Source organism: Daucus carota, chromosome 5 (assembly GCF_001625215.2).
Source record: "Daucus carota subsp. sativus chromosome 5, DH1 v3.0, whole genome shotgun sequence".
In the NCBI taxonomy this organism is placed as follows: domain Eukaryota; kingdom Viridiplantae; phylum Streptophyta; class Magnoliopsida; order Apiales; family Apiaceae; genus Daucus; species Daucus carota.
In genome coordinates, this window is record NC_030385.2 from 7,531,711 (window position 1) to 7,558,020 (window position 26,310).

At 34.9% G+C, this 26,310-nt stretch overlaps 4 protein-coding genes and 1 non-coding gene across 7 annotated transcripts; 1 reads left to right on the plus strand and 4 right to left on the minus strand.

Annotated features, from left to right (window-relative positions):
- Positions 1-110: 110 nt before the first annotated feature.
- Positions 111-3,076, minus strand: LOC108224110 (F-box/kelch-repeat protein At5g42350). Its single transcript, XM_017398664.2, has 2 exons — positions 2,905-3,076; positions 111-2,114 (listed from the first exon to the last, which is right to left on the minus strand). The coding sequence occupies exon 2, from the start codon at positions 2,029-2,031 to the stop codon at positions 295-297; it is 1,737 nt and encodes a 578-aa protein (XP_017254153.1). The 5' UTR covers positions 2,032-2,114; positions 2,905-3,076; the 3' UTR covers positions 111-294.
- Positions 3,077-4,643: 1,567 nt separating this feature from the next.
- On the minus strand, positions 4,644-9,632 carry LOC108219744 (probable protein phosphatase 2C 27). The gene is made up of 4 exons (XM_017393251.2): positions 8,925-9,632; positions 7,671-7,877; positions 5,850-6,055; positions 4,644-5,538 (listed from the first exon to the last, which is right to left on the minus strand). The coding sequence occupies exons 1-4, from the start codon at positions 9,105-9,107 to the stop codon at positions 4,986-4,988; spliced, it is 1,149 nt and encodes a 382-aa protein (XP_017248740.1). The 5' UTR covers positions 9,108-9,632; the 3' UTR covers positions 4,644-4,985.
- A 2,444-nt stretch (positions 9,633-12,076) lies between these two features.
- Positions 12,077-19,023, minus strand: LOC108223255 (serine/threonine-protein kinase/endoribonuclease IRE1a). 3 transcript variants are annotated; one of them, XM_017397412.2, is made up of 6 exons: positions 18,648-19,023; positions 17,551-17,767; positions 14,669-16,146; positions 13,813-13,985; positions 13,103-13,349; positions 12,077-12,751 (listed from the first exon to the last, which is right to left on the minus strand). In XM_017397412.2, the coding sequence occupies exons 1-6, from the start codon at positions 18,821-18,823 to the stop codon at positions 12,301-12,303; spliced, it is 2,742 nt and encodes a 913-aa protein (XP_017252901.1). In that variant the 5' UTR covers positions 18,824-19,023; the 3' UTR covers positions 12,077-12,300. The 3 variants fall into 3 exon arrangements, with proteins under 3 accessions (XP_017252901.1, XP_017252902.1, XP_017252903.1); XM_017397413.2 differs by having other exon boundaries at positions 17,551-17,755; positions 18,648-19,015; XM_017397414.2 differs by lacking the exon at positions 17,551-17,767 and having other exon boundaries at positions 18,648-18,784.
- A 1,349-nt stretch (positions 19,024-20,372) lies between these two features.
- LOC108220748 (uncharacterized) lies at positions 20,373-25,012 on the minus strand. Its single transcript, XM_017394601.2, has 5 exons — positions 24,855-25,012; positions 21,937-22,051; positions 21,679-21,778; positions 21,235-21,306; positions 20,373-20,803 (listed from the first exon to the last, which is right to left on the minus strand). The coding sequence occupies exons 1-5, from the start codon at positions 24,910-24,912 to the stop codon at positions 20,675-20,677; spliced, it is 474 nt and encodes a 157-aa protein (XP_017250090.1). The 5' UTR covers positions 24,913-25,012; the 3' UTR covers positions 20,373-20,674.
- An 82-nt stretch (positions 25,013-25,094) lies between these two features.
- TRNAD-GUC (transfer RNA aspartic acid (anticodon GUC)) lies at positions 25,095-25,166 on the plus strand. Its single transcript has one exon. It is a non-coding gene; the product is annotated as a tRNA-Asp (tRNA).
- Positions 25,167-26,310: the final 1,144 nt, after the last annotated feature.

Consider the following 26,310-nt stretch of genomic DNA (forward strand, 5'->3'; position numbering starts at 1 on the left):
AAACTTGCGACTCATATTATATAGCTAAAAAAAGTTGCTACTAAATATTCTTTGTTTTTTTTTTTATAAAATTTCAGAAATCAAATGTTCAGATATACTGCATAACAAAATAAAGATAAACCCGGGCTTACTTTTCGTAGATCAGATAGTATTAGAATAGTCGAAATGTTACACAGATGACGAAGAAATACATCAATATGAGAGCAATTTGTAAAATGGAATGTTAAGGAGTCCCCAGGAGAGCTAATTGAAGCCAGATTTCTTGAAACTAATTACAGGGTTTGTCATCGAGCACTACAAATGGAGCACCGCCAATGATTTTGTCAGACAGGATGAAGCATCGACCTCGTGAGCCACATGATTCCTTGAAATATGATCCCAATTTGATTCCGCAACAGAGACATCGCACACAGTTAAAAAATCTAAGACCTGCCCAAAGATTTTAAACATTTCAACCCCAAATATTAGATTCCTGTCAGCAACAAAAGCAGCATTCCAGTCCAAAGGAGCGTCAGGATGAACAGAAATTTCAGTCCAAGTTAGATACATGAGATCAAGTTCCCACAGCTTTCGAACAGCTTTATTTCTTCTGCCAATTTGCCCATCCCCTTCACACCATGAGACAGATAGCATGAAGAGCCTATGGTTGCAAGATATGAGTTTTGGGTAGTATTCCTGGACACGTGGAGGGAATGGAGTCATTTGAATGCCAACCCAAAAGCCTCGCTCTATGTCATAGCCTGCAAGCTTATCGTTTTCTGAATAAACATAAAACATCCCATTACAGACCACTCCAGAACAAACAATCCCGAAATCTACAGGAAGCCTTTGAATTTCCATCCATTTATTTGATGCAGAATCATATATCTCCCCAGAGTCTAAAGGTTCATCCCAATTTCCAACACCGCCTACAGCAATTAGCACAAACCTTTTACGAACTTTGGCACTAGAATGGTCACTTTTTGGTCTAACAAACTTGTTTGATTTCATACTAGAGAAGAATGAAACTTCATTCTCATCTAGAGAGCTCCTGACTTGACGTCTAACAGACAGCCTGTGAGGATCCTCATAAACATCTGATACGCCACCAACACGTGACCTGAGGAAACGTCTATCCTGTCGAACATGCTGATTTTTAATGATAGAACAATCTGAACAGATTTCGTATGTACCCAAAATAGGTGCTGATCTCGCATACTTCATAGATGCAGCTTTGCGCCATGATTTTGTAAGGGGGCTAAATACCACCACTCCTTTGTGCGTCTTGTAGGAGCTTCTGTCCATTTTACCGAAGTTGTTCAAACTAGAACAGCCTCCAATAACATAAACATCATCCTGAATACTTGCAACAGAAAACATGAACCTTCCTTTGAGGACTTCAGCATCTATTTTGTGCCACTGGTTGAAGGAAACATCAAAGGCATGGATCTCTCCTGAACAAAAACCATCTTTGATAACACCAAAAACAAATAACCACGGAGTCTGATACAAACCTTCACGTCTAAGCTGCATGAACCGAGATGTTCTCGTCATGTTTCTCCACTTTTTGCACACAAGGCGTGCAGTCATGAGACTGGTCAGTGGAAGTCTCATCAAACACATTTCCAAGATATCATCAGGAAGAAAGACGTGCATTCCGCTACTTCGTTGTGATTCTTTAAGTTCTAAAATCTTTTTGTTAGTTTTCTTCCAAAACTTGTCCTTCACCCCATATGAAAAGCAATCCACAGCGGTTTCCTCAGTCCCACAAATTGTGTTGTACCCTTTGCCTTCTTCACTGGCATTTGATCGTCTCTTACCAACCATATCACCAAAATCTTCAGTTGCGTCAGCACCTACTTTACAACCTCCACTCCTACCATACAAAGTGAGACATCTAAAGGAGATACCTGCAGTATCATCCTCTTCTCCACTTGTAACACTTTTCTTCTTCAGTTTTTGGCTTATGCTTTTGACCCTGCGTTTTGATGCGCTCGGCACCTCAAGATCCTGCCGAAATGATGCTTCTCTAGCCGAACTTTCAGGAATCATGTTGTTTCATAATTACAGAATATGGAAACTAAATCATTACTATCTATGACTTTGCAGGCATGAAAAACCTTAAACTCTTATACCTGCCATAAGAAAGAAATCTAGAAAAGGTTAGACATATCATATCACCCACAACAAACAGACAAATGCAATAATGAAGACGTGTTAAGTGTTAAAAAAAACACGAAAACTTGACAATAGAATTAGGCAGGTTCTCCCTAAGGAAACCTCGTACAGTCTCAAGAAATCGCTAAGAAAAAGTTGGCGACAGAGCTAAATAATCATTTCAAACAAGTTCCCGGAAAGCAAACATTTGTCATCATAATGTATTAATTACCGCCTCATATTCTAGTGTCATGGCATGAAGCAACAAACTTAGAATCCCTCAAATGGTCCAAAATTAATATCCACACGCTCCTGCGCTCCACATTTATTAACTACTATAAACTTCACTAACAGTATAATCACCTTAAAAAGGCCTGTGCGTCCACAGTCTCGCTAATTGAGATTAGGTATGCGTACATCTTAGCCTCATTAAACTCTACGAGCGGGATAGACCGAGTACGTTTGATTTAAATAATAGGTGCCCTAACTTGAATTAGCAAGTGCTTAAATCTGTCCTAAACATAATATAATCAATTCAGAAAACAGCATTAATCAGATTAGACACACTATGAACATCAATTCAAATCGCGAATCCCGATTTATATACAAATCACAAGTTTTCACCGGTACATTCTAATTGATTATCATTTGAGCGTAAGCCTATCTATACAGAACAGATCCGTATGAGAAACAAGGAGACAATATAAAAATGAATAATCAAAGAACTAAAACAAGAAAATCAGAGAGAGAGAGAGAGAGAGATTATACCTGTAAAAAGAACATGAGAGATCGAAGAAATGTAGTGGCAAGCAACAGAGAACGCAACGAATTGAATCGTATGAGTGTATGTCAATGAAGGATGAGTATGAGATTTAAAGGGCGAGAATGAGAGAGAGAGAGGGTAAAGGGGGTGTTGCTGCTGACTTGGCTTTTTCACCGCTTTGATGCCTTCTTTATCTTTTTCTTTTAGTAATCAATTTACCATCCCATCGAGCCCCCCATTTTTAATTTTTTTATTTATTGCATATATTATTTTACGGTTTTTCTATGGTGTGCCCATGTACACATGCTAAGCGCGGAAAATTTTGTACTTTGATCATTTTGATTGGCTCCTATCTCATGATAATGGTGGACCCCCTGCAAATACACCAACCACACCAATCAAAATCTCCCAAATACAAAAATTTCCGCGCTTAGCATGTGCCCATGGGCACACACTAGCCAAACCGATTATTTTATTACTGCCATCAATTACATATGGATCCACGTGGATGTTATTGCTGTCGGCCGATGGTTCTCTGCAACAGTGTTGACCTTTTTTACAGATACAGCTAGGGCTATATAGATTTCGGACGGTGCTAATTGTAAGAGATGGTTTAACTCGTATACCATTTTTTTTGGATGAAATTTTACGATTATAATTTTTTTTTAAATATTTATAGTACCTTTTAATTATTCAACAAGGCTCGCTTTGATATGAATATACCATACTAATTCGTTAGGATCAGGATGAAGTTTGGGTGGACCTAAGTGGAGGTCCGAATGTTGAAGAATGAACGGATGAGTTGTGGTCAGAAGAGAAATGCCGCTCGAACCCAGAGTTAACTGATTCTCCCCAAAATGCATTGAGGCGCAGTATTTGACTGAATATCTAGTGGTAAAGCACCATTTCAGTGCGGGCCGCGAGAGCGGTACTGAATCGCGACAAACTCCTAGATATGACCTCAAACAAGGTCAAGGCCGACCAGTAAGACGATGGGGTCAAGCGCATCTTAATCGCTAAACATGGTATTTTTACCTGTCTAATGATTAAAAAATGATGAATATATTAAAATTTATTATATTTTGATCGCTGAATATTCATCCAGTCATCGATAAATCATATGTTACTTAAACCGTCCTAGACAACCAACTAAAATAGAAAAATCTCAAAACCAATTGAAATATAACATATGCATATCTGGGAGATGAATAAAAATACAATGAAGTCAAATTTTGAGAAATGTTAGTTCACTGATTGTCGGGGAAAACATCAAACTAAAAACGGAGGAAATTCTGTGAAATCATGTGCGAGAGGGTGTATATTAATTGTGTGCGATGATTTTTAAATGATGAATATAACTGCATATGTGACTAAGATTTAAGAGGAGTTTCAAATTTGTACTTCCTCAGTCCCAATTCTTTTTGCTTGTTTGACTTTTTATGGTCAAATTGACCAAATTTTGACTGAAATTTATATATATTAAATCATTGAAAAAGATAAGAAATATATTACCAAAATCTACATTTGTTCTACTTTAAGATGTATGTTTCGGATTTTGAAAATCATATAAGAATAATTAGTTATTATGGATTAAAGTTTGGTCAATTTGATCATAAAAAGTCAAACAAGCCAAAAGAATTGGGACAGAGGTAGTATTATTTTGGGGATGAAAAACAACTTTAAGAAAACAGCTTTGATGGGTTTCGAAATTCGACCAACTCTGTCAGGATATTCACATTCAAAATGGTAAACCAATCCTCTACAACTGCCATATGCCCATTTAAAAGCAAATCTAGATCATCAGAACTATGGTTACAGCTAAAAAAGCTATGACAGAAAATAACAAGTGAAGCTCTTGTACAACAAGGCAACTCCTCAGGAGTCAGGACCTAGCAAGTAGTAACCAACAAACGACGCAAATCAACTTTTTACATGATTTTTAACAGAACAAAATAAACAGACTAAAACAACATTCTACAAGTTATATATTTTCCAAAATTAAGAAACCAAATCAACCCAATAGTGCCGATGCTGCATCCCTTGAACAGGCGCTTCTTTACAGGTCTCCCTTCATCCTCAACATTTTTCATCCACCTAAAACACCTTTGAGAAGATTAAGTCCGTCCGCTGATATACTCCTGTGGACCTCGGTATGGGGAACGTCTATCGGAGGGGGAGGATCGGTGGAGAAACATACAACAATAACAGTCAGATTATCACAACTATTGCGCTTGAAGGCTTCCCTTACTAGCTCTCTGGAGCATCTCTCAGGATCATTGTGCAGCATTAGTTCTTTTCTTGCTGTTGTTACAGCACACTGGCTGCTCATCACATCCCAGAGACCGTCGCATCCTATTATTAGGAATTCATCCTCTTCTGCCAGTTCAATCTCCTGCAATTCCGGCTCTGCACTCAAGGGTACGGCAGAGCCTTTTGAACCTTTCATGTGCCAATCTCCAATAGCACGAGATACAGATAATTGTCCATTAAGATACCCATCATAGATCACTCCCCCGAGTCTTTCAATTCTTGTTCTCTCTGATGAGCAATTTGGCTTGTGATCTTTAGACAACTCAAATGCTCGCCCACGTCTCCCTAGAACAGCTCTACAATCCCCTACATTGGCTACAACCAACAGTCTGCAAATAGTACAGCCATGTTACAGATACGCCTTAAAACCACAAAGTTGAAGGTGATGCCCAAAAACCAATAACTTAAAAAATACAGGACATTCAATAGCTACATGTAGAGTGATCCATTGACAAGGACTATTAGCAGTAGACCAAAGTAGTCAAAGAGTGGTCACTCATTTTGTACACATTGGGAAATACCAATATGCTTTGAGTAATATAACGTGCACAGCCAAATTCCATAATACACTATAACACACACGATCAAAAAAAGAGATACTAGCCATCCACCTATCAGACTGAGAAAAAGAAGCACTTACTTCCCACATATGAGAGCAGTTAGTGCAGTAGTCCCAGAGGAGATGTCTAGATGATTTTCATCGGCAAACGCATGATCTGCTTTTAAAAAGGCATTTCTTATCGCCTTGTCCAGGCAGACAGGGAAATGAGAGTCATCAAGTATAAATTTGAGGATGTTTTTTCTAACAAAAGATGCTGCATCAATACCACCATGACCATCAAACACCTGTTGAATAAGCACTATGTCAACAACTATTACATAAATGGCATTGATAAGTTCTCAAACTGCAATAGACAAACCAAAATCTGCTTCTCAGATTCGTGCACTAAACGTTCAAATGGATATCACTGAGCATATGTACTGTTGAGAGCAACCTCACATGAATAAATTACACACCCCAAGTAAATTATATTGTGTCTCCGATCAGCATCATTCCAAAACACAATAGACAAGCAGCATTCAGCAATATAAATTCATTATCTTAAATTACTTTGGACTTCACCACAACAAATGTATCACACTCAAGGACCTAAAACTAAATAACCAATACAATAATGGAAGTAACGTGTACCATATAATAATAATTTATGATGCATAACAAGTTCCATCAAATTACATAATCCTTAACCATAATCTTAGGTGGAAGTATACATAATTAGGTGAAGCTCAAAAGGAATGAAGCGGGAAAAAAATCATAATGCATTTAGCCAAAAAAAAAAAAAAAGATCAATGCAGCAACCATCTCATATCATGTTTTTGCATAAATGCAAAGGAAAGAAACGAACTCTACACATTGATGGAGCATACAAGATATGTGTTCTCATGTACCGAGAAATGATACAGAACAGATAACAGTTTGCATGCACACGCTCCACACTGAGAAAGTTATGATTTCACATAAATTGATAAACATAGAGCTCATATCATCACACTGTCCTTGAAAATTAGCCACAAAAATAACCAAGGGAAAACTTTTTGCAGCACAGAAACGTTACAAAATGCAACCTTCTGTCAAAACACTGCAGTGTGCAAGTAGTAAATTGCATAACATGCTCTCTCAAACACCTAATAACTATATATTGCAATCACAAACTCATTACAGTTATTTGACATATACATCAGGGCCAGACTTACCATAACCTCACAAGAGAGCAACCAAGTGTTGGCACTGATCTTTTTTTTATAGTAAAGTCCAGTTTTTAATTTTTCATACACTTCAGCAGATCAGAACTATGATACAGTACATTTTACAATTGCTTGTACTCACACACTTTGACAAAAGTTCTTTGGCATACATCAGGGCCACAATTACCATACCATCAAAATTCACAAGAAAGCCACCAAGTGCTGTTACAGATTTAATTTTTATAGCAAATTTCACTTATTAATTGATTTGTACACTTCAGCAGATCAGAGTTATCTTATTGGTCAATCTAGAAAGATATAAAAGGGAAATAATATCTTCCCTAGTAGCAAAAAATAAAGGAAAATGATACTTACCAAAGCTATCTAGCGGACATTGTGTCAAAAAGCATTCTTATCGTTTGCATTTAACATCCTAAATAGGTTAGAAAACCTTAAATATCCCTTGTTAACATGCTAATGCTATCAACATGCTATAATTGCCGAAGTTGACACTTAAAACACCTCTAGATGACAGATTGAACTAAGCTAAGATGCAACCAAAAAATGCACAATGGAGGACACAACATATACATACAACAAAATGTAATAGAAACAAATAAAACCACGGACATAGACTTTAGCAGCAGGCAAAGTGAACAATAGTCAACATAGGAATTACAGCAAGAAACAGTAAAAGTAGTGAAAAGTTGCAAACCCCATAAAAAGCTCCACCCGAAGGGAAATTCGCACTAGCATCTGCACCTGCACCTAATTCTTCTAGAAGATCATTTATACATATGTGTTCATCCTCCATATACTGCTTCACTCCTTTCTCAGCGCAGCTTCCTGACCGAAACACTGGTACGAATTCTGAGTTTCTATCTATAGGAGACTTAATGCCATGGACCCCACAGTCAGATTCCTGGCCAAGATTAAGATGGCATGTTAGTCACGTGACTTAAAAGTTTGAGGCTGTGTAGGGAAGGGCAAAAAGGGAAACATCGTAAACATGCCTTATGTATACTCGGCCAGGCCAAGCAACAGTATCGTACCACATTGATGACTCATTAAATATAGATTTTATAACGAAAAGGGTTAAAGTGGACCCCAAATTCTTTTTTGCTATGACCATTAGAATACAAGCGAACACTTGAAGTCATGTAATTGTAAGAGAATTTAGATGCTTGTCACCAAAAAAACGTCATAACATTACTATATTCTATATGCAACTCTGTAGCAGCAAGCGACAAAAGTATTTTGCATGGAATCAGCTCACAAACATTATTATATGTCTAGCGATCTACTTTATATTCTATTCAAATGAAAACGTACAAGAAAATGCTGTCGAGTACTGCATGAATCAAATTGCACGTGTTAACTAAATCATCACTCATGAACAGTTCTGTTAAAAGAAAATTATTAGTCACAGATGAGAAACCACAAGGCAAACTCAACAACAATCACATTCCATGCAAAAAAGGTGATCAAATATGATTGGAGTGAACATGGATAATATCTGAATTTACACTTATGCTATTTTATGCATTCATTAGGTCAAAATTTGAAAGACTTGAAATAGCGGTCTTCAAGCTTCTTCTATCTATCAACTTGAAAACTAACATCTCCCCAACAAGTAGTACAAAATGTCAACAAGAAGGCACTTGCATCCGCTACAGCTCAGTTTTATAATACAGTATACAGAAAATCAGAGCATGTATGATATTCTCATTTCTTGTATGCAACATATATACAGATAAATGGTTGTGGTCTTGTGCAGTGCAACAATCAGATATCACAAAAGGAGAAGTTAACTCAAAGTAAAGCCATTATTGTTCTTAATTCACAATAACTCCACTACTTCAACAGCTTGACAATTTGCTTCCCTTCACTGAATCCAAATCAACAAATATATTCATGTTACAAATCATATACTAACTAAACTCAAACTTCCACGGGGGGTTTCGCTTACCAAATCAACAGCAGGTCCTGTATCTGTAAGAGAAGTTACACTATGGCGGACAACGGAGTGATGCCTAGGAGGTCTTCCATGTTCAATCTGCTTCAAATCAGCTGAATTATCGGAAACTCCATCATTCTCAACAGTCCCTTGATTATCATCTACACCACCTTCTAACACCCTATATGCTTCCATATTGCTATCCAAAAGAAGCTCTTTCCTAATGCTCTAAGTACAACAAAACCTTAATTCTCATCAAATGTTGCCCTTGTCAATTTCAGTATTATCCCAAATCGATTCCAAGATCATACAGCTCAAAACCATCTAATTCTTCACACACTAGTTAACAAAATGAACCATTCTCTGAATCTAATCAAGAACATAAAATGAACAAAACCCAGATCAGCTCCAAGAATCTCCACCAAAGTAACTAATATGACCCATTAAATTTAACCTACCAAGAATCAGATAATATATCTGCCAATCTTACAGATAGCCAGAGAGATTGATTGATCAATTTAACAAATAAAAAAATGTAATTTTTACTGCAAGAGATTGAAAAAGATGGAAACTTGAGAGAGAAATGAGGTAAGAGAGATAAAGATGATTATAAAAAATGTTGAAAAATTTAATGGGCATTGCAGATAAAGAAGAACGAGCGTTTTAGAGAGAGAAACATGTATATGACTTCATGAGAGAGAAAGAGAGAGAGAGGGGTATAATAAAGAAAGGGGAAAGGAGGGGTTACTTTGGTGGTATACGGCGGAGGATGACCGGCGGTTACCGGTAAAAACGGGCGGGGATTCGGGCAGGTGTCGAGCAGGAGAGATTATGATTAAAAATATTTAACGGGAACCGAGTCATTACACACGGTGAATCATGGAACATAGGACCATAACATCGGTCGTATGTTAATTTGGTTTATGGGTAGCCTACGTGTTGACCCCCGGCCAAGAATCAGTCGCAGACTAAAATATTCTTCCATTTCTTCTACTCCGATAACTAAAAATCTAAAATCAGTTTTCTCCGAATGTTAAAAATCTTAAAGGGTAACAATTATTGAACTGCTTCGGTTGAACTTATAAAGTGGTCTACATTTATGAAGCTTATTAAAACATGGATTCCCTTTTTTTAATGAACTTGAAGTAGAGTAGATTTCCCACTAAAATAATTATAGAATCCTCATAGGCTTTTTTCCATTAAGTCGGACTTCTTTTGTTTTAAATATAACATATGTACATAAAAATACAACAACTTTAGGAATATTGAAAATTAATTTAATGTATTTATAGGGTTTCAAAAAATCGAGTTTTCAGATGAAATTTAATTTCTTAAATTTGTTATCAAATGACAAGAACACTTAATATATTAAAAACTTTTGGGGAGGAAAAGAATTACTAAAACCAAAATTTTTGTAAGATTTTCATACTAATGAAGAGCAAAATATATATTTTTCACAATGCACTATGTTACACAATTCACAATTCAAAAAAGATTTAATTACACATCTTACCATTACAATCATGTACTGAAAGCTTATCATTATCTCAGTTATTATTTTGATTAAGTGAAAACTGATTTTAATTGATAAACTTATAATTTATTATAATATTATCTTGAAGTTCATTATTGACTAAAAATATGTTATGAATATTAAATAATGTAAAATCATAATATTATCTATGTATCAACTATAGAAGAAGGATTGAATATAGTTGTATAAGATTCTCGACTTTATGTAAAAACAGTAAACACAAATAAAAAATCAAATAGCTTTTACTAATTTCTCTATATAAAAACTGTTACAAAACTGTCTCAAGAAATTTTGATGTTCTTGAGAGCCGCTAGGTTACAAAATATTCGAGTGTAATCCTTACATTATATCAACTTATAACTATGTTTATATACTCCCCCCGTCCCCTTTTACATGTCCACTTTTGAAAAAAAAATTGTCCCAAATTACTTGTCCACTTCTCTTTTCAAAGCAACTTTTTGTATGTTTTTTCAAAAAATAACAACTTCCAATATTTGACTAGCATATATATATACACAACTCTATCTAATTCATTACATTTATTAAGGATATGTGTGAAAACAAGATACCCAACTAACATTTTCTTAAGATGCGTTATTTTTTCAAAAGTGACAAGTAAAAGGGGACGGAGTACTACTCTATCAATTACAAAATATTTTCTATCCAATAGTATCTGGTTCCATACAAATCTAACTTGATTCCATAAATCAGTTGTAAGCAAATCAATCTTTATCTTGATTTTCCCGCAATAACAGATACATGATAAGATACGGATATTCTCCAAATCCTGACATCTTCAGTTACCGATCAGCTTCTCATACTGATGGGGACAACGAATCCTAACTATGTTCAGATCCTAACAACCACACATGAAATACTGACGTTATCACTTCGTCATATCCTCATCACTTTTATCATATCCCGACGATCATTGAATCATCATTCGTAACATTCTCCCCTAATTTATATTTTGTGAAACAAAGCATAAAATTCAAAGATTCAGTGATGTCAAAACTATCTTAGATCTATCTTCAATGGCCTTGAAACAAAAAATATTACTCGGACAATGCTAACCTTTCACCATCTTTTAATTGTAGAAGTTTGATCAACTTTCTTTTGAATATTCTATATTCTTTGCTAAGAGTACTTAACTTCATTCTTTGCTCATCAAAGACAACATAGACTATTTTCATTCCATCAGGATTAAATGTTAGCTTTCATTCCAAAAAACACATCTATCACTGCATTTCTTCTTCTTTTTTTTCATCTCCACTTCTTCACCATCATAATACAAATAAATTGAAACATAGTAACATACTCACCAGTATAATTGCTCCCTCCATCTAAGACTCTTCTTTTTATTGTTTGACAGAATTATGTTTGACCATTCTGAAGTTACCGAGTTTATAAACATATTTTAATTTATTTCTTTTTATTGTTTGATAGAATTATGTTTGACTACTCTGAAGTTACCGAGTTTATTAACACAAGTCTTCAACTACAAGAACTCTTGTTGTTCTATCAACCAAGTAAATCATCTTCTACTTTCAAGTGAAGACAACCTTATAATTACACCTCCGAATGAAATGCAAGAAGCAGAAGCAGTAACAAAGTTTTGAACAACTATCCATGTTATAATTTAAATTTCATTACATTCCTTCCAATTTTATTCATCCCTTCTAATTTTGTACATTTCGTTCGTCCCAACCAAATACAAGATATAGATACATGTTCAATAAGTCGGAAAGTTTACACAGTCATGTAATATATTTCATGCCCTAATTTTATATTTCCCTGATTTACATAAAAACCTTGTACAGTTGGAGCTAAAATTAGTCAGTTCTTTACCTTTTTTTATACATAAATACTTGTGAAGTACTTGCTGAAAGATTCTTCCTCCGAACAGTACTTGTGTATGACTTTATAGACCTCAATCAGGAGTTTTGGAAACCTACTTGAGAAATAGCTATCAAATCCTCCAGGAACCACCCCAAGAATCCCCCGTATTTCTTCAGAGAGTTCTCTATAATGATTCAGCTTATTACGTATCACCCGTAACAAGTCCCGCACACTATCATACTTGTACCGCCTGTAACGGCCAATGTCATTAAGAAAGGCATTCTCTAGTTTCTCGTCCCATTTGCCATTTAACGCCAATGATCCAATACCTTCCAATGCCTTCAATATTTCAGACTGAGTCTCCCTGTCCTCTAATTCTACCCGATCACTAGCATCCCGAAGGAATGAGAGCCGCATCTCAGAATTCCAAAATAGAGGATGATGTAATACGTCGACAGCCTTTGGCCTGGAAAACACCATAATGTAGAGATCATTAGGCAATACACATATTATGTATATTAATCTTATATGCGTCAGTTATCACTGAAAAAGTAGGTGTACTGATGTTCTAGTACATACAATGCCTATAGCCTGAAGAAAACAAAAGATTATGCAATATGTCTGCAACCGTTGGACCAGTCAACACTTATAATGTAGACAATTAATCTTACTTAAGTAGGTACACTACTGTTTTTGGCTTTGTCCGCAAAACGGAATGTCTGCATAGTGCAGTTGAATGGACTGGAGAAACATTGTGCATGCAGCTTATATATTTCTACAGGAGAATAAGTTAACTTGAAGGAAGATTAAGTAATACCTCAAAGTTGGGTTAGGATCTAGGAGGCCAGTTACAAGATCCATAGCTTCTGGAATATTTTCTATCAAGAAAAGGTCTTTCTTATCATTTACAATATTCAAATCGCGCTCAAGGCTATCTCCAAATGGGTGGTTTCCACCAGTGATACAAAAAAAGAGAATGCAACCTAAACTAAATAAATCCACAGCACGAGACTGCCGTTCATCACGCAGTTGTTCAGGAGCTTGCCATCCAGAACTCCCATAACCTGCATCAAACAATATTGTAAGAATGTAGTATGCATATATGTATTTTTAATTAATCAGTAAGACAACATAAGGGTATGAGTAGAGTGGCCTCAACTCCTTGTAAATATCTTATATAAATTTTAAATTGTAACATGAGGGTTTTAAAGTTATGCTAGCTTAACTTGGAACTCAGCCAAGACTTAGAAGACAACTTTCACAGACACTAATCTATCCAAGATTCCAAGCATATCCTTCTACTAGCTGAATTCTAGAGATGTCGTTGAAACATGATAGCACTCATACTTAAAATACTGTAGATATAAACAATTGATTATATGTGTTTTATTGTCATCTTAATGTCTGAATTTAGAGTACGATATAATTTAAAAACAGAAATATTATAAAAGTGGAGCAAACTTAATACGTTGCTTCCAGAAATAGAAACAAAACGAGAAATATTTAAAAGGACAGAAAGACGTTCACCAGTTGTCTGCTTAGATAATGAAGTCATTCCACCAGAAAGGCGCTTGCTTATACCCATATCCGAGACCTTGGCACACAAGGTTCTCTCCTTGCGGATCAACACATTCTGAGGCTTTAAATCCCTGTGTATGATTCCAAGTTCGTGCAAATGTGCAAGTCCATTAACTATATCCCTGCAATGGTTTTAAAAAAAACTCAGCTCCACTTTAAGCATAATCTCATTTAATTTTGTAGGGAACCACAATGGTTCTATTTCATTATATTCTCTCAACTTAGTTGTCAATCATACTTGATCTCTTTCATTTAATTAAAACATAATACCAGTTTTATCATTGGTGAAATTTGGTGACCAGTTCTTGGGAGTCCATGAACTGCTAACTTTCATTGAAAAGGGAGTATACAATTAATATTCACAATCACTATCAATATATTAGACATAGGTAATTCTAGAACACGTTTAACAAGCATTTCATTTGGATGCATTTATAAGAACATGCTACGTAAGATATAACTGAAAGACCATTAAGTTTTCTCTGGAACATGGGGTGCGCTCTATGTAGTAACGTCAAAACATGTGAGAATAAATGAAAACTGTTCTAAACTTTCTGTATACACTGTTCTGCATATTGTTTAAAGTGCAGAACAATGTCCTCGGCTGATCGCAAGCTTAGTCACTGCAAGTTGTAGAAGAAAACAAAACTTAATATATAGACATCTATACATGCGTCACTGGGAAAATTATATACATATAAGTATATGGAGTGTCAGTAGCTTCGCTATAATTCCTGCATCTGAGATGATATCTCACAAGTGCAATATCACATGCTAAAAACAAATAATAGTGCTCTTCACTTACCTCATGAGCTTTAACAAATGAGGGGAAGGGTACCCATTGGCCTTCCACAATTTTAAGTAGTGGATATCATCTACTGCCCAAAGTAAACTAGCAGTTGCATCAGCTGAAGTCTGGCGATCTTTTCCCTTTCCACTTGATTGGCTTTGACAACTATCAGAATATGTTGTTATCAACTCATATAAGCTGCAGGTACAACGCTCCAGAGAAAGGTAGACAAAATCTTGGTCAAACTCCACTCCATACCAGCGAATGATGTTAGGATGCTGATCAGATGCAATTAGGTTCTGAATTTCTTTCAAGGCCACGTCATGATGGGTCCGTACGAGGCGCTTAACAGCTACTGACCGACCATCATGATTGCCCTCCAGTACAACTGTTCCGTTGCTTCCTTTAGCTATTTGTTTGTTGGAGATGAGAATTTTACCAACCTTGCGTCCATCTATGTCATTATCAGCACAATCAAATGCCAGCTCAAATTTTTTTTCAACTTTATCAAAGTCCAAAACTTCACTGCTGCCATCACCTGACTTTTCATTTTGACTTCTTTTAGTACTAACATTGTTCTTCATTACACTTGGCTTTCTAGTCTTTTTCTTCTTATATGTAGCAGTTTGTGCCGTAATGCCCTGAGCCTGAAGTTTTGACATGCTTTGTTTCCTGCTACGAGTACGGAAAAAAACAGCCACAATGGAGAGTATGAAGACAAAAAGTTGCACAATGAAGCTCACACTATATAGGGGTTGGCCTTCTGGAGATGATTTTCTGGCAGCATTAACATGCTCTCCTTCAGGAAGAGCAAAGATACGCCCTTCAGTATCAGAATGAGGTAAAGCAGGCACTAACTTTCCTTCAACATCCAGACGACCCCCTGGTAAACTCCTTTGCTCATGTTGACTAAAATCAAGAAGGTTGTCACTCTCTGAATGGAGCAAAGCAGGAAATGTTTTACCCCTAGACTCCTGGTGGTTTGTACCAGGAACTGGCAGAGAAGGGTTTCTACCTCGAGATGGAAACATCCCTAGCCTATCAGAGACCATAATAGACTCTAAAGTAGGAAGATTACGGATTCGATAGACAAGGGGCTTTGTCTGACAAAACTCATCTCCAGAAGAGCCTCCACTAAACAGTTTCTCAATCCTCTGGCACTGGAAAGAAGCTTCAATATCAGCAAAAGTTAAGTACCATAATACTTTACCAGTCTTTTGAGAAGAGTACTTCAGCGTATAGTCGGTCCTAGTAATATACAGGGGATCAGGACCACTAGGTTCATGCAATCCGTCCTTCCTCGCCACAATAGGTTTCTTAGTACCAATCAGATCCACAGGATTGGGAGAGCCAGCTGATCCAAATGTATGAATAACTGAACCAGATTTAGCATCAACAAGGAATACAGTGGTGTTCTTCATCCCTAACAAGACTGTATCAGATGATACATATGGTGCACGCCTGACTAATTCTTCTGCACTGAAACCAAGTTTCTGCAGATGACAAGTAAAAGGAAAAACAATTTATGGTATAGTAAAAATGTCCCATTCATTACTTATTCAAAAAAAAAATGTACCATGTATTATGAACAAAAGCCACATTCTTTGTCCAGAACTTGACATGTGATAAAAAGGAATTATATAGTAAATGTATATATTCTGAGAAGCTCTGTATTCTAATTACCATGAATAATATATCTTTAAAAGATAGGATAATGATTACTAAATAATTCTTATTTAGGGGTTAAAGAAATATTACTAATATATATTATTAGATATTAAACTAGTTTAATACTCCCTCTGTCCCCCTAGGTTGTTTATCTTGGGGGACGAGGGCTTGGCACACAGTTTAACACATATAAAATGTAGTTTCATAGATTATTTTAGACTTCTTTTTCTTCTGAATAAAATTTAATGTTCAAATATTTACACAAAAAAGGAAAATTTTAAAAATTAAGTTATGAAACTATATTTTATATGCACCTTAAACTGTGTGCAAGCAATGTAAAAAACCTGTAAAGAAATGAGAGCGGCGGAGGGAGTATAACGATATCTACTTAATCATTCCAGTTATATAAATTAAAATCAGACATGTCTGGTTAAATAGAAATTTATCTCAAGGAAGATATATTCAATCTATATATCAATAACATAAGTAACTAAAACTTCATAATTGATATATCAATCAAAAAAGCAGATGGCAAGTACTGAACCCATATCAAATCGCCAAAATAAAATTTAACAATAAACTATAAACTAATATTCTGGATATGCCAAGTATTGAATTACATTACTCAATATTTAGTAGGACTTGTAGCCCCTGGATTCTTCTTGAGCATGCATCCACATATATGCTGTGTTCAAGTTCATGCATAGACAAATTTATACTCTATGTGACCCCGCCTATTTAGTTTACGTTGGGTGCAAATGCCGGACACTTGACACCTAAAATCTGTGACACTTTGTTTGGACCAAGAACATGAATATTCAAAATGTTGTCAAACACTTACAGACGTATCCATTTAGGAAGAATTCACCAAAGTTCGCATAGCATACTTTATGAGTCCACATAGATAAACAAAAGTGACTATTTCCACTTAAGCTTTAATTTTGTATTCTTTTCATATTAAATGCAAAAGGATTATAACAAAAGAAATTTCACTATACAGTAAGGCCTCTATAAATTAAGAGCATTGGGACCGGTAAATTTTATTAATCTATCAAGGATAAATATACACTATCTCTACTGAGACTAAAAAGATAATTAGAAATATCAATTACTCGTGGTAGCTTATCGATTATTAATACATCAAGGTTTTACTGTACAGTATACACATTAACTTTATGCAAGTCAAAAACTAGCTCATTTGTACATGCAAATATATTGCAGTGCAGTACCACAGCTGTAGAGTCATTAACATGCATGTAGAGTTCCCAATCATCTTGTCCGAGATCAATAAAGAAGCTACCATTGTCACCTTCGTGATCAGGAAGAGCCTGGTACAGAGAATAGATAGATGGTCCTGATGCAAACGACCAAATGATCTTTTTTGAGCTCACATCCATGAGGGATATTGTACCATCTGGAGCAACCACCAATGCTCTATCATGTTTACTGAGTCAATTCCCACAAATAACCGAGAACGTATAATCAATCATTATGAATAAATAGGATCAAAACTAGTAAGTGATAAGAGAGATTGAAAATTAAAAAAAATAATAAATAAATATGATCAAATTTTAATCAAGTAGAGGGGTCAAAGTTTTAACTTTTATATGTATATATTTGTTTAAATATTCTGGAAAATATGTAACTGGAAGCTACCCCCTGGAGCTGAGGAGAATCCTAATTCTATCACCAATCACTGTAAGTCTCTAGGAGGCTACATAAAGAACTAAACTTCCTTGTGTACTTGAATCAACAATTCAATCAGATACAATGCTCATGATGAGATCAAAATCACCTTCTGGCTTATAATTACCTCAGGCATCTACAAATGTGTAACAAAACCTAAAGTACATAGATATTACATTAAGTAGTTAAACAACACACACACACAAACACACACACAACCTCAAATCAAAGATCACCAATTCCCAACTTACTTAAACTCCGTGGAAAATGCATAACACTCTTTACCTCAAATAAAAGGTCAGCTATTTCAGACCTACTCAAAGTATCGTAAAAATGTTTCACATCCATAATACATACATGAGGCAAAAAAGGATTTAACTGATAAAGAATTGATCTTTCAGCACATTGTGATAAAATTAAACGGGATAAAAGATTGATCTTTCGGCACACTGTAATTAAATTAAGGGGAAACAACTAAGATACGAAAACTTTAACTGCGACCTAATCGACATCACCATTCACTCCCAATTCAGTTAATATTCTCAATTACAACAATCAAATGGAAATCAACCATAAGAATCAATTATGACAATCACATCCACAAATCATAAAATCAAAGCAGTAAAATTAGTAGCCTCACTTTTTAGCCGGCAGTAGAGAGGTGGTGTGGAATTTTTGAAACCCATTTGCACCGTCGAGATTTTGTTCGGCGACGGAGATCTCCGATCTGCCGGAGTTGGCCGATAAGTCGGCATATCCGGCATATATACACGCGATTACACACAGAAAAAGAGTGATAAACTCAAGAATCGCCATTGAGAGCTTAAGGTTAACATCAATTCATGAGAATTTTGTTAGTAAATTGGATGAGATTGGAGATTTTTGGCCGGGGTTTTTCAATTTGGTCAATGAAAAATGAGAAAAGCAGTTGAATACTTGGCTATTTTATAATTTCTCACAGGCAATTGAGACCGAGATAAGGAGGTCATGTGGCTGAACTAACTAATGATTTATCAAGAATGAATAATAAAATTTTGTCTGTTGGATTATGAGAAAATTGTATTTTATGTACAAGTATTTTAAGCTTTACGGTTTGTAATATTGTGTTTAAAAATTTATACTCGCAATACAAGTTTTTAAAAGTTGCATCGACCGCACCGCACCGCGATCATCCCTAAATCACGATGTAGAGATTCACTTAAGACTACAGCCTACATTTTGAATAGGATACCTAGCAAAACAATGGCTGAAACCCCTTAAAATTATAGACTAACAATACTCTTAGTCTCAACTATTTTCATGTCTGGGATTGTCCAATTGAGACAATGTCTTATAAGTCGCATGAAAATAAATCGGAATCAAAAACTGTTAATTGCTATTTTTTGGGTATTCTGAAAAAATAAAAGGATTTTGAGTTTTATAATCTTTTTCGCAAAGTTCTTGTTCAAAACTAGAAATGTTAGATTTATTGAGGATGTTGTGTTTGAGTAGACGATGAAGTTAGGAATGTTGTGTTTGAGGAAGAATCTCACATAGTTCAACACAACAATATGAATACACCTATATGTATTCTTACTCAAAATCTAAAATAATTGTTGTTGTTTGTGTAATTTGTAGCGAAGTGGGAGATTATTAGATTATTTTTATTAATATAATAATAATAATATGCGAGCTTGCAAATTAAAGACAATTATATTTATTATTTTAATTTTATTTGTTGAGATAATTAAGTGATCTAAGATAAAAAGTTCTTAAAATGTCTTATTTGGTATGGATTTTATAATATGTCATGTAAGTTTTATTAGAATTAGTGAGATCTGATAGAGCTACTATACAAAGAATAACATAGGATTTAATAATATAGGATTTTGATTTTCCAAATTTAATTTTTATCGGTTTGAGCGAGATATTCTAAAATGTGAATCATGTCAAATCCCATAATACGGGGTTAACATCTACACTTATGAAATCAAACACATCCGGTATGCAGTTTTATTATAATACTGATAATATCTTATATGATCCTTTTATTATACATGCTTAAATCTAATAAAATAATATTATTGTCTAATTAGTTAATTAAAATTAGACTCACCATAACAATTTTTTAACTACGTCGAGGTGTACACAGCTGCTGATCAGTGATCTCTCGGACATGCGATAAAGGGGAGGAAAAAGAAAGCAAAACTCAAGCAAAGTTAAGCAAAAATTAACGGGAGCACACACAGAGCACATATTCATATATTTCAAAGTACTGTGTCCAATTGATAAGGTTCCGAAAGTGTATGACATGTACACTTCTGATACACAACATGCATTTCTTTAGATTACACAACTTTCGCTTCAATTGTTCATAATAAACAAATTAAAAACAAATATATTTTTTCGCTTCATTTCAACTTAAACAATTTACATACTACAATTCCTGTTCATGCAGGTTGTATTAGTTCTTTCACCATGAACAGATGTGTTCAGTATGTATCAGAGACAATATGGTGATCAGCTAAAGGAGGCAGAGACAACGGCAAAACTATTGCTTCTTACTAAAAGATTCAAATTAATGAGGGACGAGTTCACACATTAGAAAGAACAACAATGTCTTTCTTCTACAAAGATTAAAAGGGGTGAAGAACGTTATTGTGCCCATAATTATGTGTAACAGCAACACTAAGCTTCAATTTCATCAGAGTGGTTAGAAACTCCATTTGGAGAAACTTCTGCCCGCAGGTGAGCAGAAATATCATCTATGTCAGCATTAAGCCCATCAATAGTAGCCTCCAGTTTCTTGCGAGTCATCTGTAAATAGGATATCTTGTCAATGTCTTGTGCAGCAAAAATGCAGCAAGTAAAATCTACAACTAAGCGAACCTTTATTCCAGAAAGCTAACACAAAAGTGTATTAGACCCAAGGTCGTGTATACTAAAGGAATAAAAAAAATTAGAATAAAAGGAAAACCATCTTCATTTCAAATATTCAGCATAACTTCTGCTCTGGGTGATTACTGATTCGTGGCTCCTCCAGTATTATCAGTTTCAAATTCTACTGTGTGTGATTTCAGAATTCAGAGAAATTTTGTTCGATTAAAAAATGGCTTTATTAGTTATGTTCTACATCTGGTCAAGCAAGTGATCAGTTTACTTGTAGCAAGACAAAATCCAAGTTATTTCTGCAAAACAAGCAGATGCAGAATAAACTCAAAAGAGCTTAAAGATCGAGACTTATTCACCTCCAGAGCTTTCTCCTCACCATAGATGAGTGCAGGAAGCTTCTTGTCAGCTTTTGCTAGTGCCTTGCTGATCTGCAAGTGATAAAAGTCAATAGATATGTGAAATTGATAACACTGAGAAGTAATTATTGGCGCACCACTCTTACTCTCAAAAGAAGAACAATAATGTCTTATTGAGTTTTATGCAATATAGAGTAAAATGTATAGAACTTAGAAGTGATCAACCGCAAAGTTAAGGTTAGGTAGCACCCAAGTATACAACCAGTTTCCAAATGAGAAGTTAATTTAAGCAAGATTAACAAATTACCTGAGGGGAATATGCAGTACTTAAACTAATATACATAAAAAAGGATCAATCACAAAGGTATTAGCCTATTAGGTGATATCCCACTCTACAATTACTTGTCCAGATAAGAACTTAATATAAATGGGTTAACAAAGTACCTGAGGCGCATATACAGCACCAAGAGCACCAATAAGTATTCCACCTAACACAAAGCCACCAATGAAGATGCTGTTTCCGCTGCTTGGCCTTCCACCATCACTGCAATTTATGTAAAGATTATTGCTACAATTTATTCAAACATACATGATACACCGTCATTAAGTCAAATTAGTATTCTCAAAAATCCACAGCTACTTTGACCTAAACTTACAGACATTAGTCAAAACAAAACCAATGAAAATGATAAATATCAACACCTATAGCCTGCTTGCACAAAGATTGCCCTTTTAGCAGGAGGTTGGCTAGTTCTGTAAGACACCTTTGTAATTCTTCCACCTCCAATACATTGGGCAGCTGACTTAATATGAGAACCTACACCAAATACAAAACAAGGTCTCTATGATTTTTGAAAGTTAATTTCAGGCAAGAAATTTACAGTCAAAGTTCCAACACTTCATGATCTCAAAATATTACTTCCAAGAAAAAACTGAAAATCACTGAATGCTATCAGTTAATATTATGAAAGAGATTCTGGTTTTCTTTCTTTCTCGTAAAACTAGGGTTCATCCAAATTGCATACTTTGTCACACAACTAATAAGCCATATTCATTGTGCTCCCTCTAGTGATGATAAGTTTTTTCTCGATTTTCAAACTGGCTAAAGCCTAAAAGGGTTACACTTCATCTCACTCTCCTCTCCATCCAAGACTTGCTCCCATCTCTTTCAAGGTATCTCTTCGTTTTTTTTTGTTTGTTACTTTCATTTTCTGATTTATTTGAGTGGAATTGTGAAAAGGTGTTTGACTTTAATCTTGTTAGTTTGTGGGTATTTGTTTGTTTGTTTAATACTTGTGTTTTATTTGGTTTTTGATGTTTTTGGCGATTTTTTGTGTTACAAATGAGACGCTTCGTTGTTCGCTTCGCATACGACGAGACAACTTGACCGATAGCATAGCGGTGGTGGCCGATGGTGGCGGTGACGGTGGTTTCGGGACGTGATCCGGTTTCAGGAAGGAAAGCGCTAATTGTGCCTTAATTGATGGCGTAAATTGTGCCTCCTAATTGTGGGCGTAAACTGTGCCTTTTGGGCGTAAATTGTGCTCTTTATTGAGGGCGTTAATTGTGCCTTATTTGAGGGCCTTAATTGTGTCTTAATTAAGGACATTAATATCTTATTATTATGCCTTAATTAAGAGCTTAATTAATCATGAGTTATCATGATTGTGGGAATATTTTGATATAACCTGTTAAATATATCGACTTATATTTTTCTTGTTTCTCTTGTTTTATTTTCAGGATTCTTGGAAGAAGACCCGTTTTCTTTTCGGACATTAAAGTTTTATTGTCTAAATTTCCCCGGTCATCTTGCATGTCCGACGGTTAGATAATAACTTTCTTGAATGAAAGAATTATCACGGTGAATTGCCGATTCTCGTTGAGATTTATTCTCATTTTCAAAAAAAAAAAAAAATATTATGAAAGAGATCATCCACAAAGCTCCCGCATCAACAATTCAACATATAAGTAAAGTTCTTGATATACACATTTGTACACTTATAGCAAGTAGACACTTGACCATTGAGCCAAGCACAACCTTCTATTACGTACAAATTCTCTGACAAAAGCATAAACAAAACAATATTGAGGTATATATCAACTCCTTAACAAAGTAATTAAGGAAATAGTTATTACTTATTAGTTATTTAACTTCATATTTAACAGTCTCATTATATTGGCAAAAACATGCCACTTGCTCTCACAATAAACTGATGTAGGTGTGTAGGTCACCTCGAACTGGCTTTGAGTTTGTATGTTCATCAATCTTCATCAATAAAAGGTTCCATAGCTAGTCATCTCAAAGCAGGAAACTCCGTCAAAGGTGAGGGTAATACGGTTAACTTAATGGAAACATAGTCCTTATTTTTAACATTGCAGAGGAGCAATAAAAGTAAAAAACATGCAAAAAACCTAAACAAGGAAGTATGAGATATGCATATATGAGACCAAACAAGTTGAATAAGCTTATTTTGTTATTCAACAAGAAGTGACAGTGTAATAAATCTATACTATACTATTAAAGCCTAAACATTAAAAGTTTGGTCGGTCGGTCGTTACATGGGCCGAATTATGGGCCTACTTATATAATCAATTATCCTTTTTAACTAAAACTATTATTTTTTTTATATTCTTTAACTAAAAAAAACTCAATTTTCTAAAAATAACATTGGACAACATAGCAACCACCCTTTTAACCAAAACACATTCTCTTTTTCAGATTCCTAACTAAAAAACCGATTTTCTAAAAATAACACATGCAACATACATATAAAAAAGATAATATTATCATATTATAATTATTAATATACAACCGATGATATGTTTCAACTAAATACATTAATATTTTTTTTTAATTACTCCATGTTATCACTTTAAAAGTAATATCATATATCTCTACTATTTATTTATACTATACTGTACTGTATATTATAATTTATAATTATTATAATTCTATTAAAACCGAAATATTAATAATTTTATTGATCACTCGAGTTTTATCAACCGATCGGTATTATTCTACGAGTCTTCTTAGTATATAACATGTTCTAATAAACTTTTTTTATTATCAATTAAGCCAAAACATTTAAATATTGGGTTAGTATGATCGATCTGTATTTCAATTAAATTTAAAATAAAGATGATAAAATTACAAATGTTATAAATCACCCGTGCATGACCCGGGTTATAAGCTAGTAAATAAAAAAAAGGTCCAAATTATCTTATTTGGTCCTTTTTGTCATAGCACTAACTTTCAAGCTTTAGGACAAGGTACAAACTATCGAGATTCTATAGAAAAATTAAATGTGATTCATAAAGTTCTATTTATTTTGAGATATTTACACTAATATAGAGCTTATATTTAATGTTTGTGTTGTTGCAAATATACAGAGATTGCAAATCAAAGCAAGTGCAAGATGCAAGTTTATTACAAGAAACCATAAGGAATCAACGATTTTGCAGATATTGAGTATATAAAAAAAGGGATATATTTTGCTACATTCGTAATAATCAAATTTGCCTAAAATAAAGCTGTAATCAGGTGTGTTCTTATAAAGCTAAAATACATGATGCAAACAATAAAAGAGGACAACATAGAGAAAATGAAGGCTGAGTAATACCTGATGGTTGTGAATGGGTTTTGTTGAGAAGAAATGGGCTGGAAAGACTTGTCGACATGTCTGATTTTTACCAACGGAGAAGATGAAAATGTGAGAGCTCAAAGAGAGGGCCTGTTAAACAAACGCTTTGATACTATCCACGCCTTGTACGATGAAAACTATAATTGCCAGCTGCTTCTTGGACTTGTAGTTAACTCAGTGTAAGTATATTGCTCTTTTTAAACGCATTTTTAACATCAAGTCGTTGTAGTATAGTGGTAAGTATTCCCGCCTGTCACGCGGGTGACCCGGGTTCGATCCCCGGCAGCGGCGTATTTTTCCCCCTTTTTACATTTTCATGTTTTTTTCCTTCAGTTTGCTTGTTTCTTCGATTCCTTCTTTCTTTCCCTTCTTCATGAGAAGTGCTTTGTTTGTGGGATCTTGCACACTGTAGTTGAAGAAGCTATTCTCATGGAGTTGACCACCTGTGTATATTCAATTGGTGATCATAGCGAATCCTAGCTGGTGACTCTTTCCTTTATCAGAATAATAGTTTGTTATTAGTATTTGTTAATTCATAATGGTATTGTTATATGTGCAAACGTAATCGAAGGCGAGTGTCGAATAATATTTGTTATAACATAAGAATCTATTGATTATCGGGGTATCATCGATTTTATATGAGCGGGTTATTCAACGGTCATTAATAAAATAATAATCATTTTATGTTATATTAATATCGTTGTTATTTTTTAGAATAACATTGATATCACTGTTAGATTTCGATAAATAGCATGAACATATATGCATTAATTAAATTTCCACACCGTTGAAAGAGACTATACCTAATATTTAGATGGGTGACAAGAAGAACCTCACTAACGTTCTTTCATAACTTGATGGTCCTTGTTTAATAACACTCCTAATAATACTCTGAGGATAAGAGGTATCATTCAAAAACTGGCAAGTGTGCAAATGTTTGCCTACAATTTACTAACTATTGCATACTACAAACAATCTCCAACATAATTCTGTTACAAACTTCCAAGTCATAATCATTTCATGCCAACAACCACCATTTTGCATGCAACATTGTTTTCTGGCCTCGTTTGAGTTCCATGTTAGACGTAGATTTTCTATAGGAGTAGAGAGGATTAAGGTTTACGAGAAATGTCTGGAGGAGATGCGCCTGGTGCGAGGCAGCTTGATCAGACGCCTACATGGGCAGTTGGTCTTGTTTGTGCAGTCATTGTTATTTTCTCCATTTTATTGGAGAAAATTTTGCATTATATCGGACATGTAAGTCTTTATTCTATTGCAGTAACTGACTTCTTAATTATTGATTCTTCTAGCTGCAATTTCAACAAAGCACATTTCACAGGTTTTTTTGGCTTTCTACGTGGTTCTTTTCTCAATTGCTCAATGTTGTTTAGTCTCTTGGATTCGTAATTGTACAATTGATGACAGCTTGTGTATT

Bases quoted from the DNA above. Each gene is read 5' to 3' on its own strand.
- LOC108223255 (XM_017397412.2), bottom strand. From the start codon at position 18,823: ATGGCGATTCTTGAGTTTATCACTCTTTTTCTGTGTGTAATCGCGTGT. The intron at 17,768-18,647 runs GTGAGGCTACTA...GAATTGACTCAG, and splicing joins TCTCTACTGCCGGCTAAAAA to TAAACATGATAGAGCATTGG. The intron at 13,986-14,668 runs GTAAGTGAAGAG...AAACCATTGCAG, and splicing joins CATTTGTTAAAGCTCATGAG to GGATATAGTTAATGGACTTG.
- LOC108224110 (XM_017398664.2), bottom strand. From the start codon at position 2,031: ATGATTCCTGAAAGTTCGGCTAGAGAAGCATCATTTCGGCAGGATCTT.
- LOC108220748 (XM_017394601.2), bottom strand. From the start codon at position 24,912: ATGTCGACAAGTCTTTCCAGCCCATTTCTTCTCAACAAAACCCATTCA. The intron at 22,052-24,854 runs GTATTACTCAGC...TATTTGGTGTAG, and splicing joins AACCCATTCACAACCATCAG to GTTCTCATATTAAGTCAGCT. The intron at 21,779-21,936 runs GTGTTGATATTT...CATAAATTGCAG, and splicing joins TTTGTGCAAGCAGGCTATAG to TGATGGTGGAAGGCCAAGCA.
- LOC108219744 (XM_017393251.2), bottom strand. From the start codon at position 9,107: ATGGAAGCATATAGGGTGTTAGAAGGTGGTGTAGATGATAATCAAGGG. The intron at 7,878-8,924 runs GTAAGCGAAACC...AATCTTGGCCAG, and splicing joins CAGGACCTGCTGTTGATTTG to GAATCTGACTGTGGGGTCCA. The intron at 6,056-7,670 runs GTTTGCAACTTT...CTTATTCAACAG, and splicing joins CGGGTGGAGCTTTTTATGGG to GTGTTTGATGGTCATGGTGG.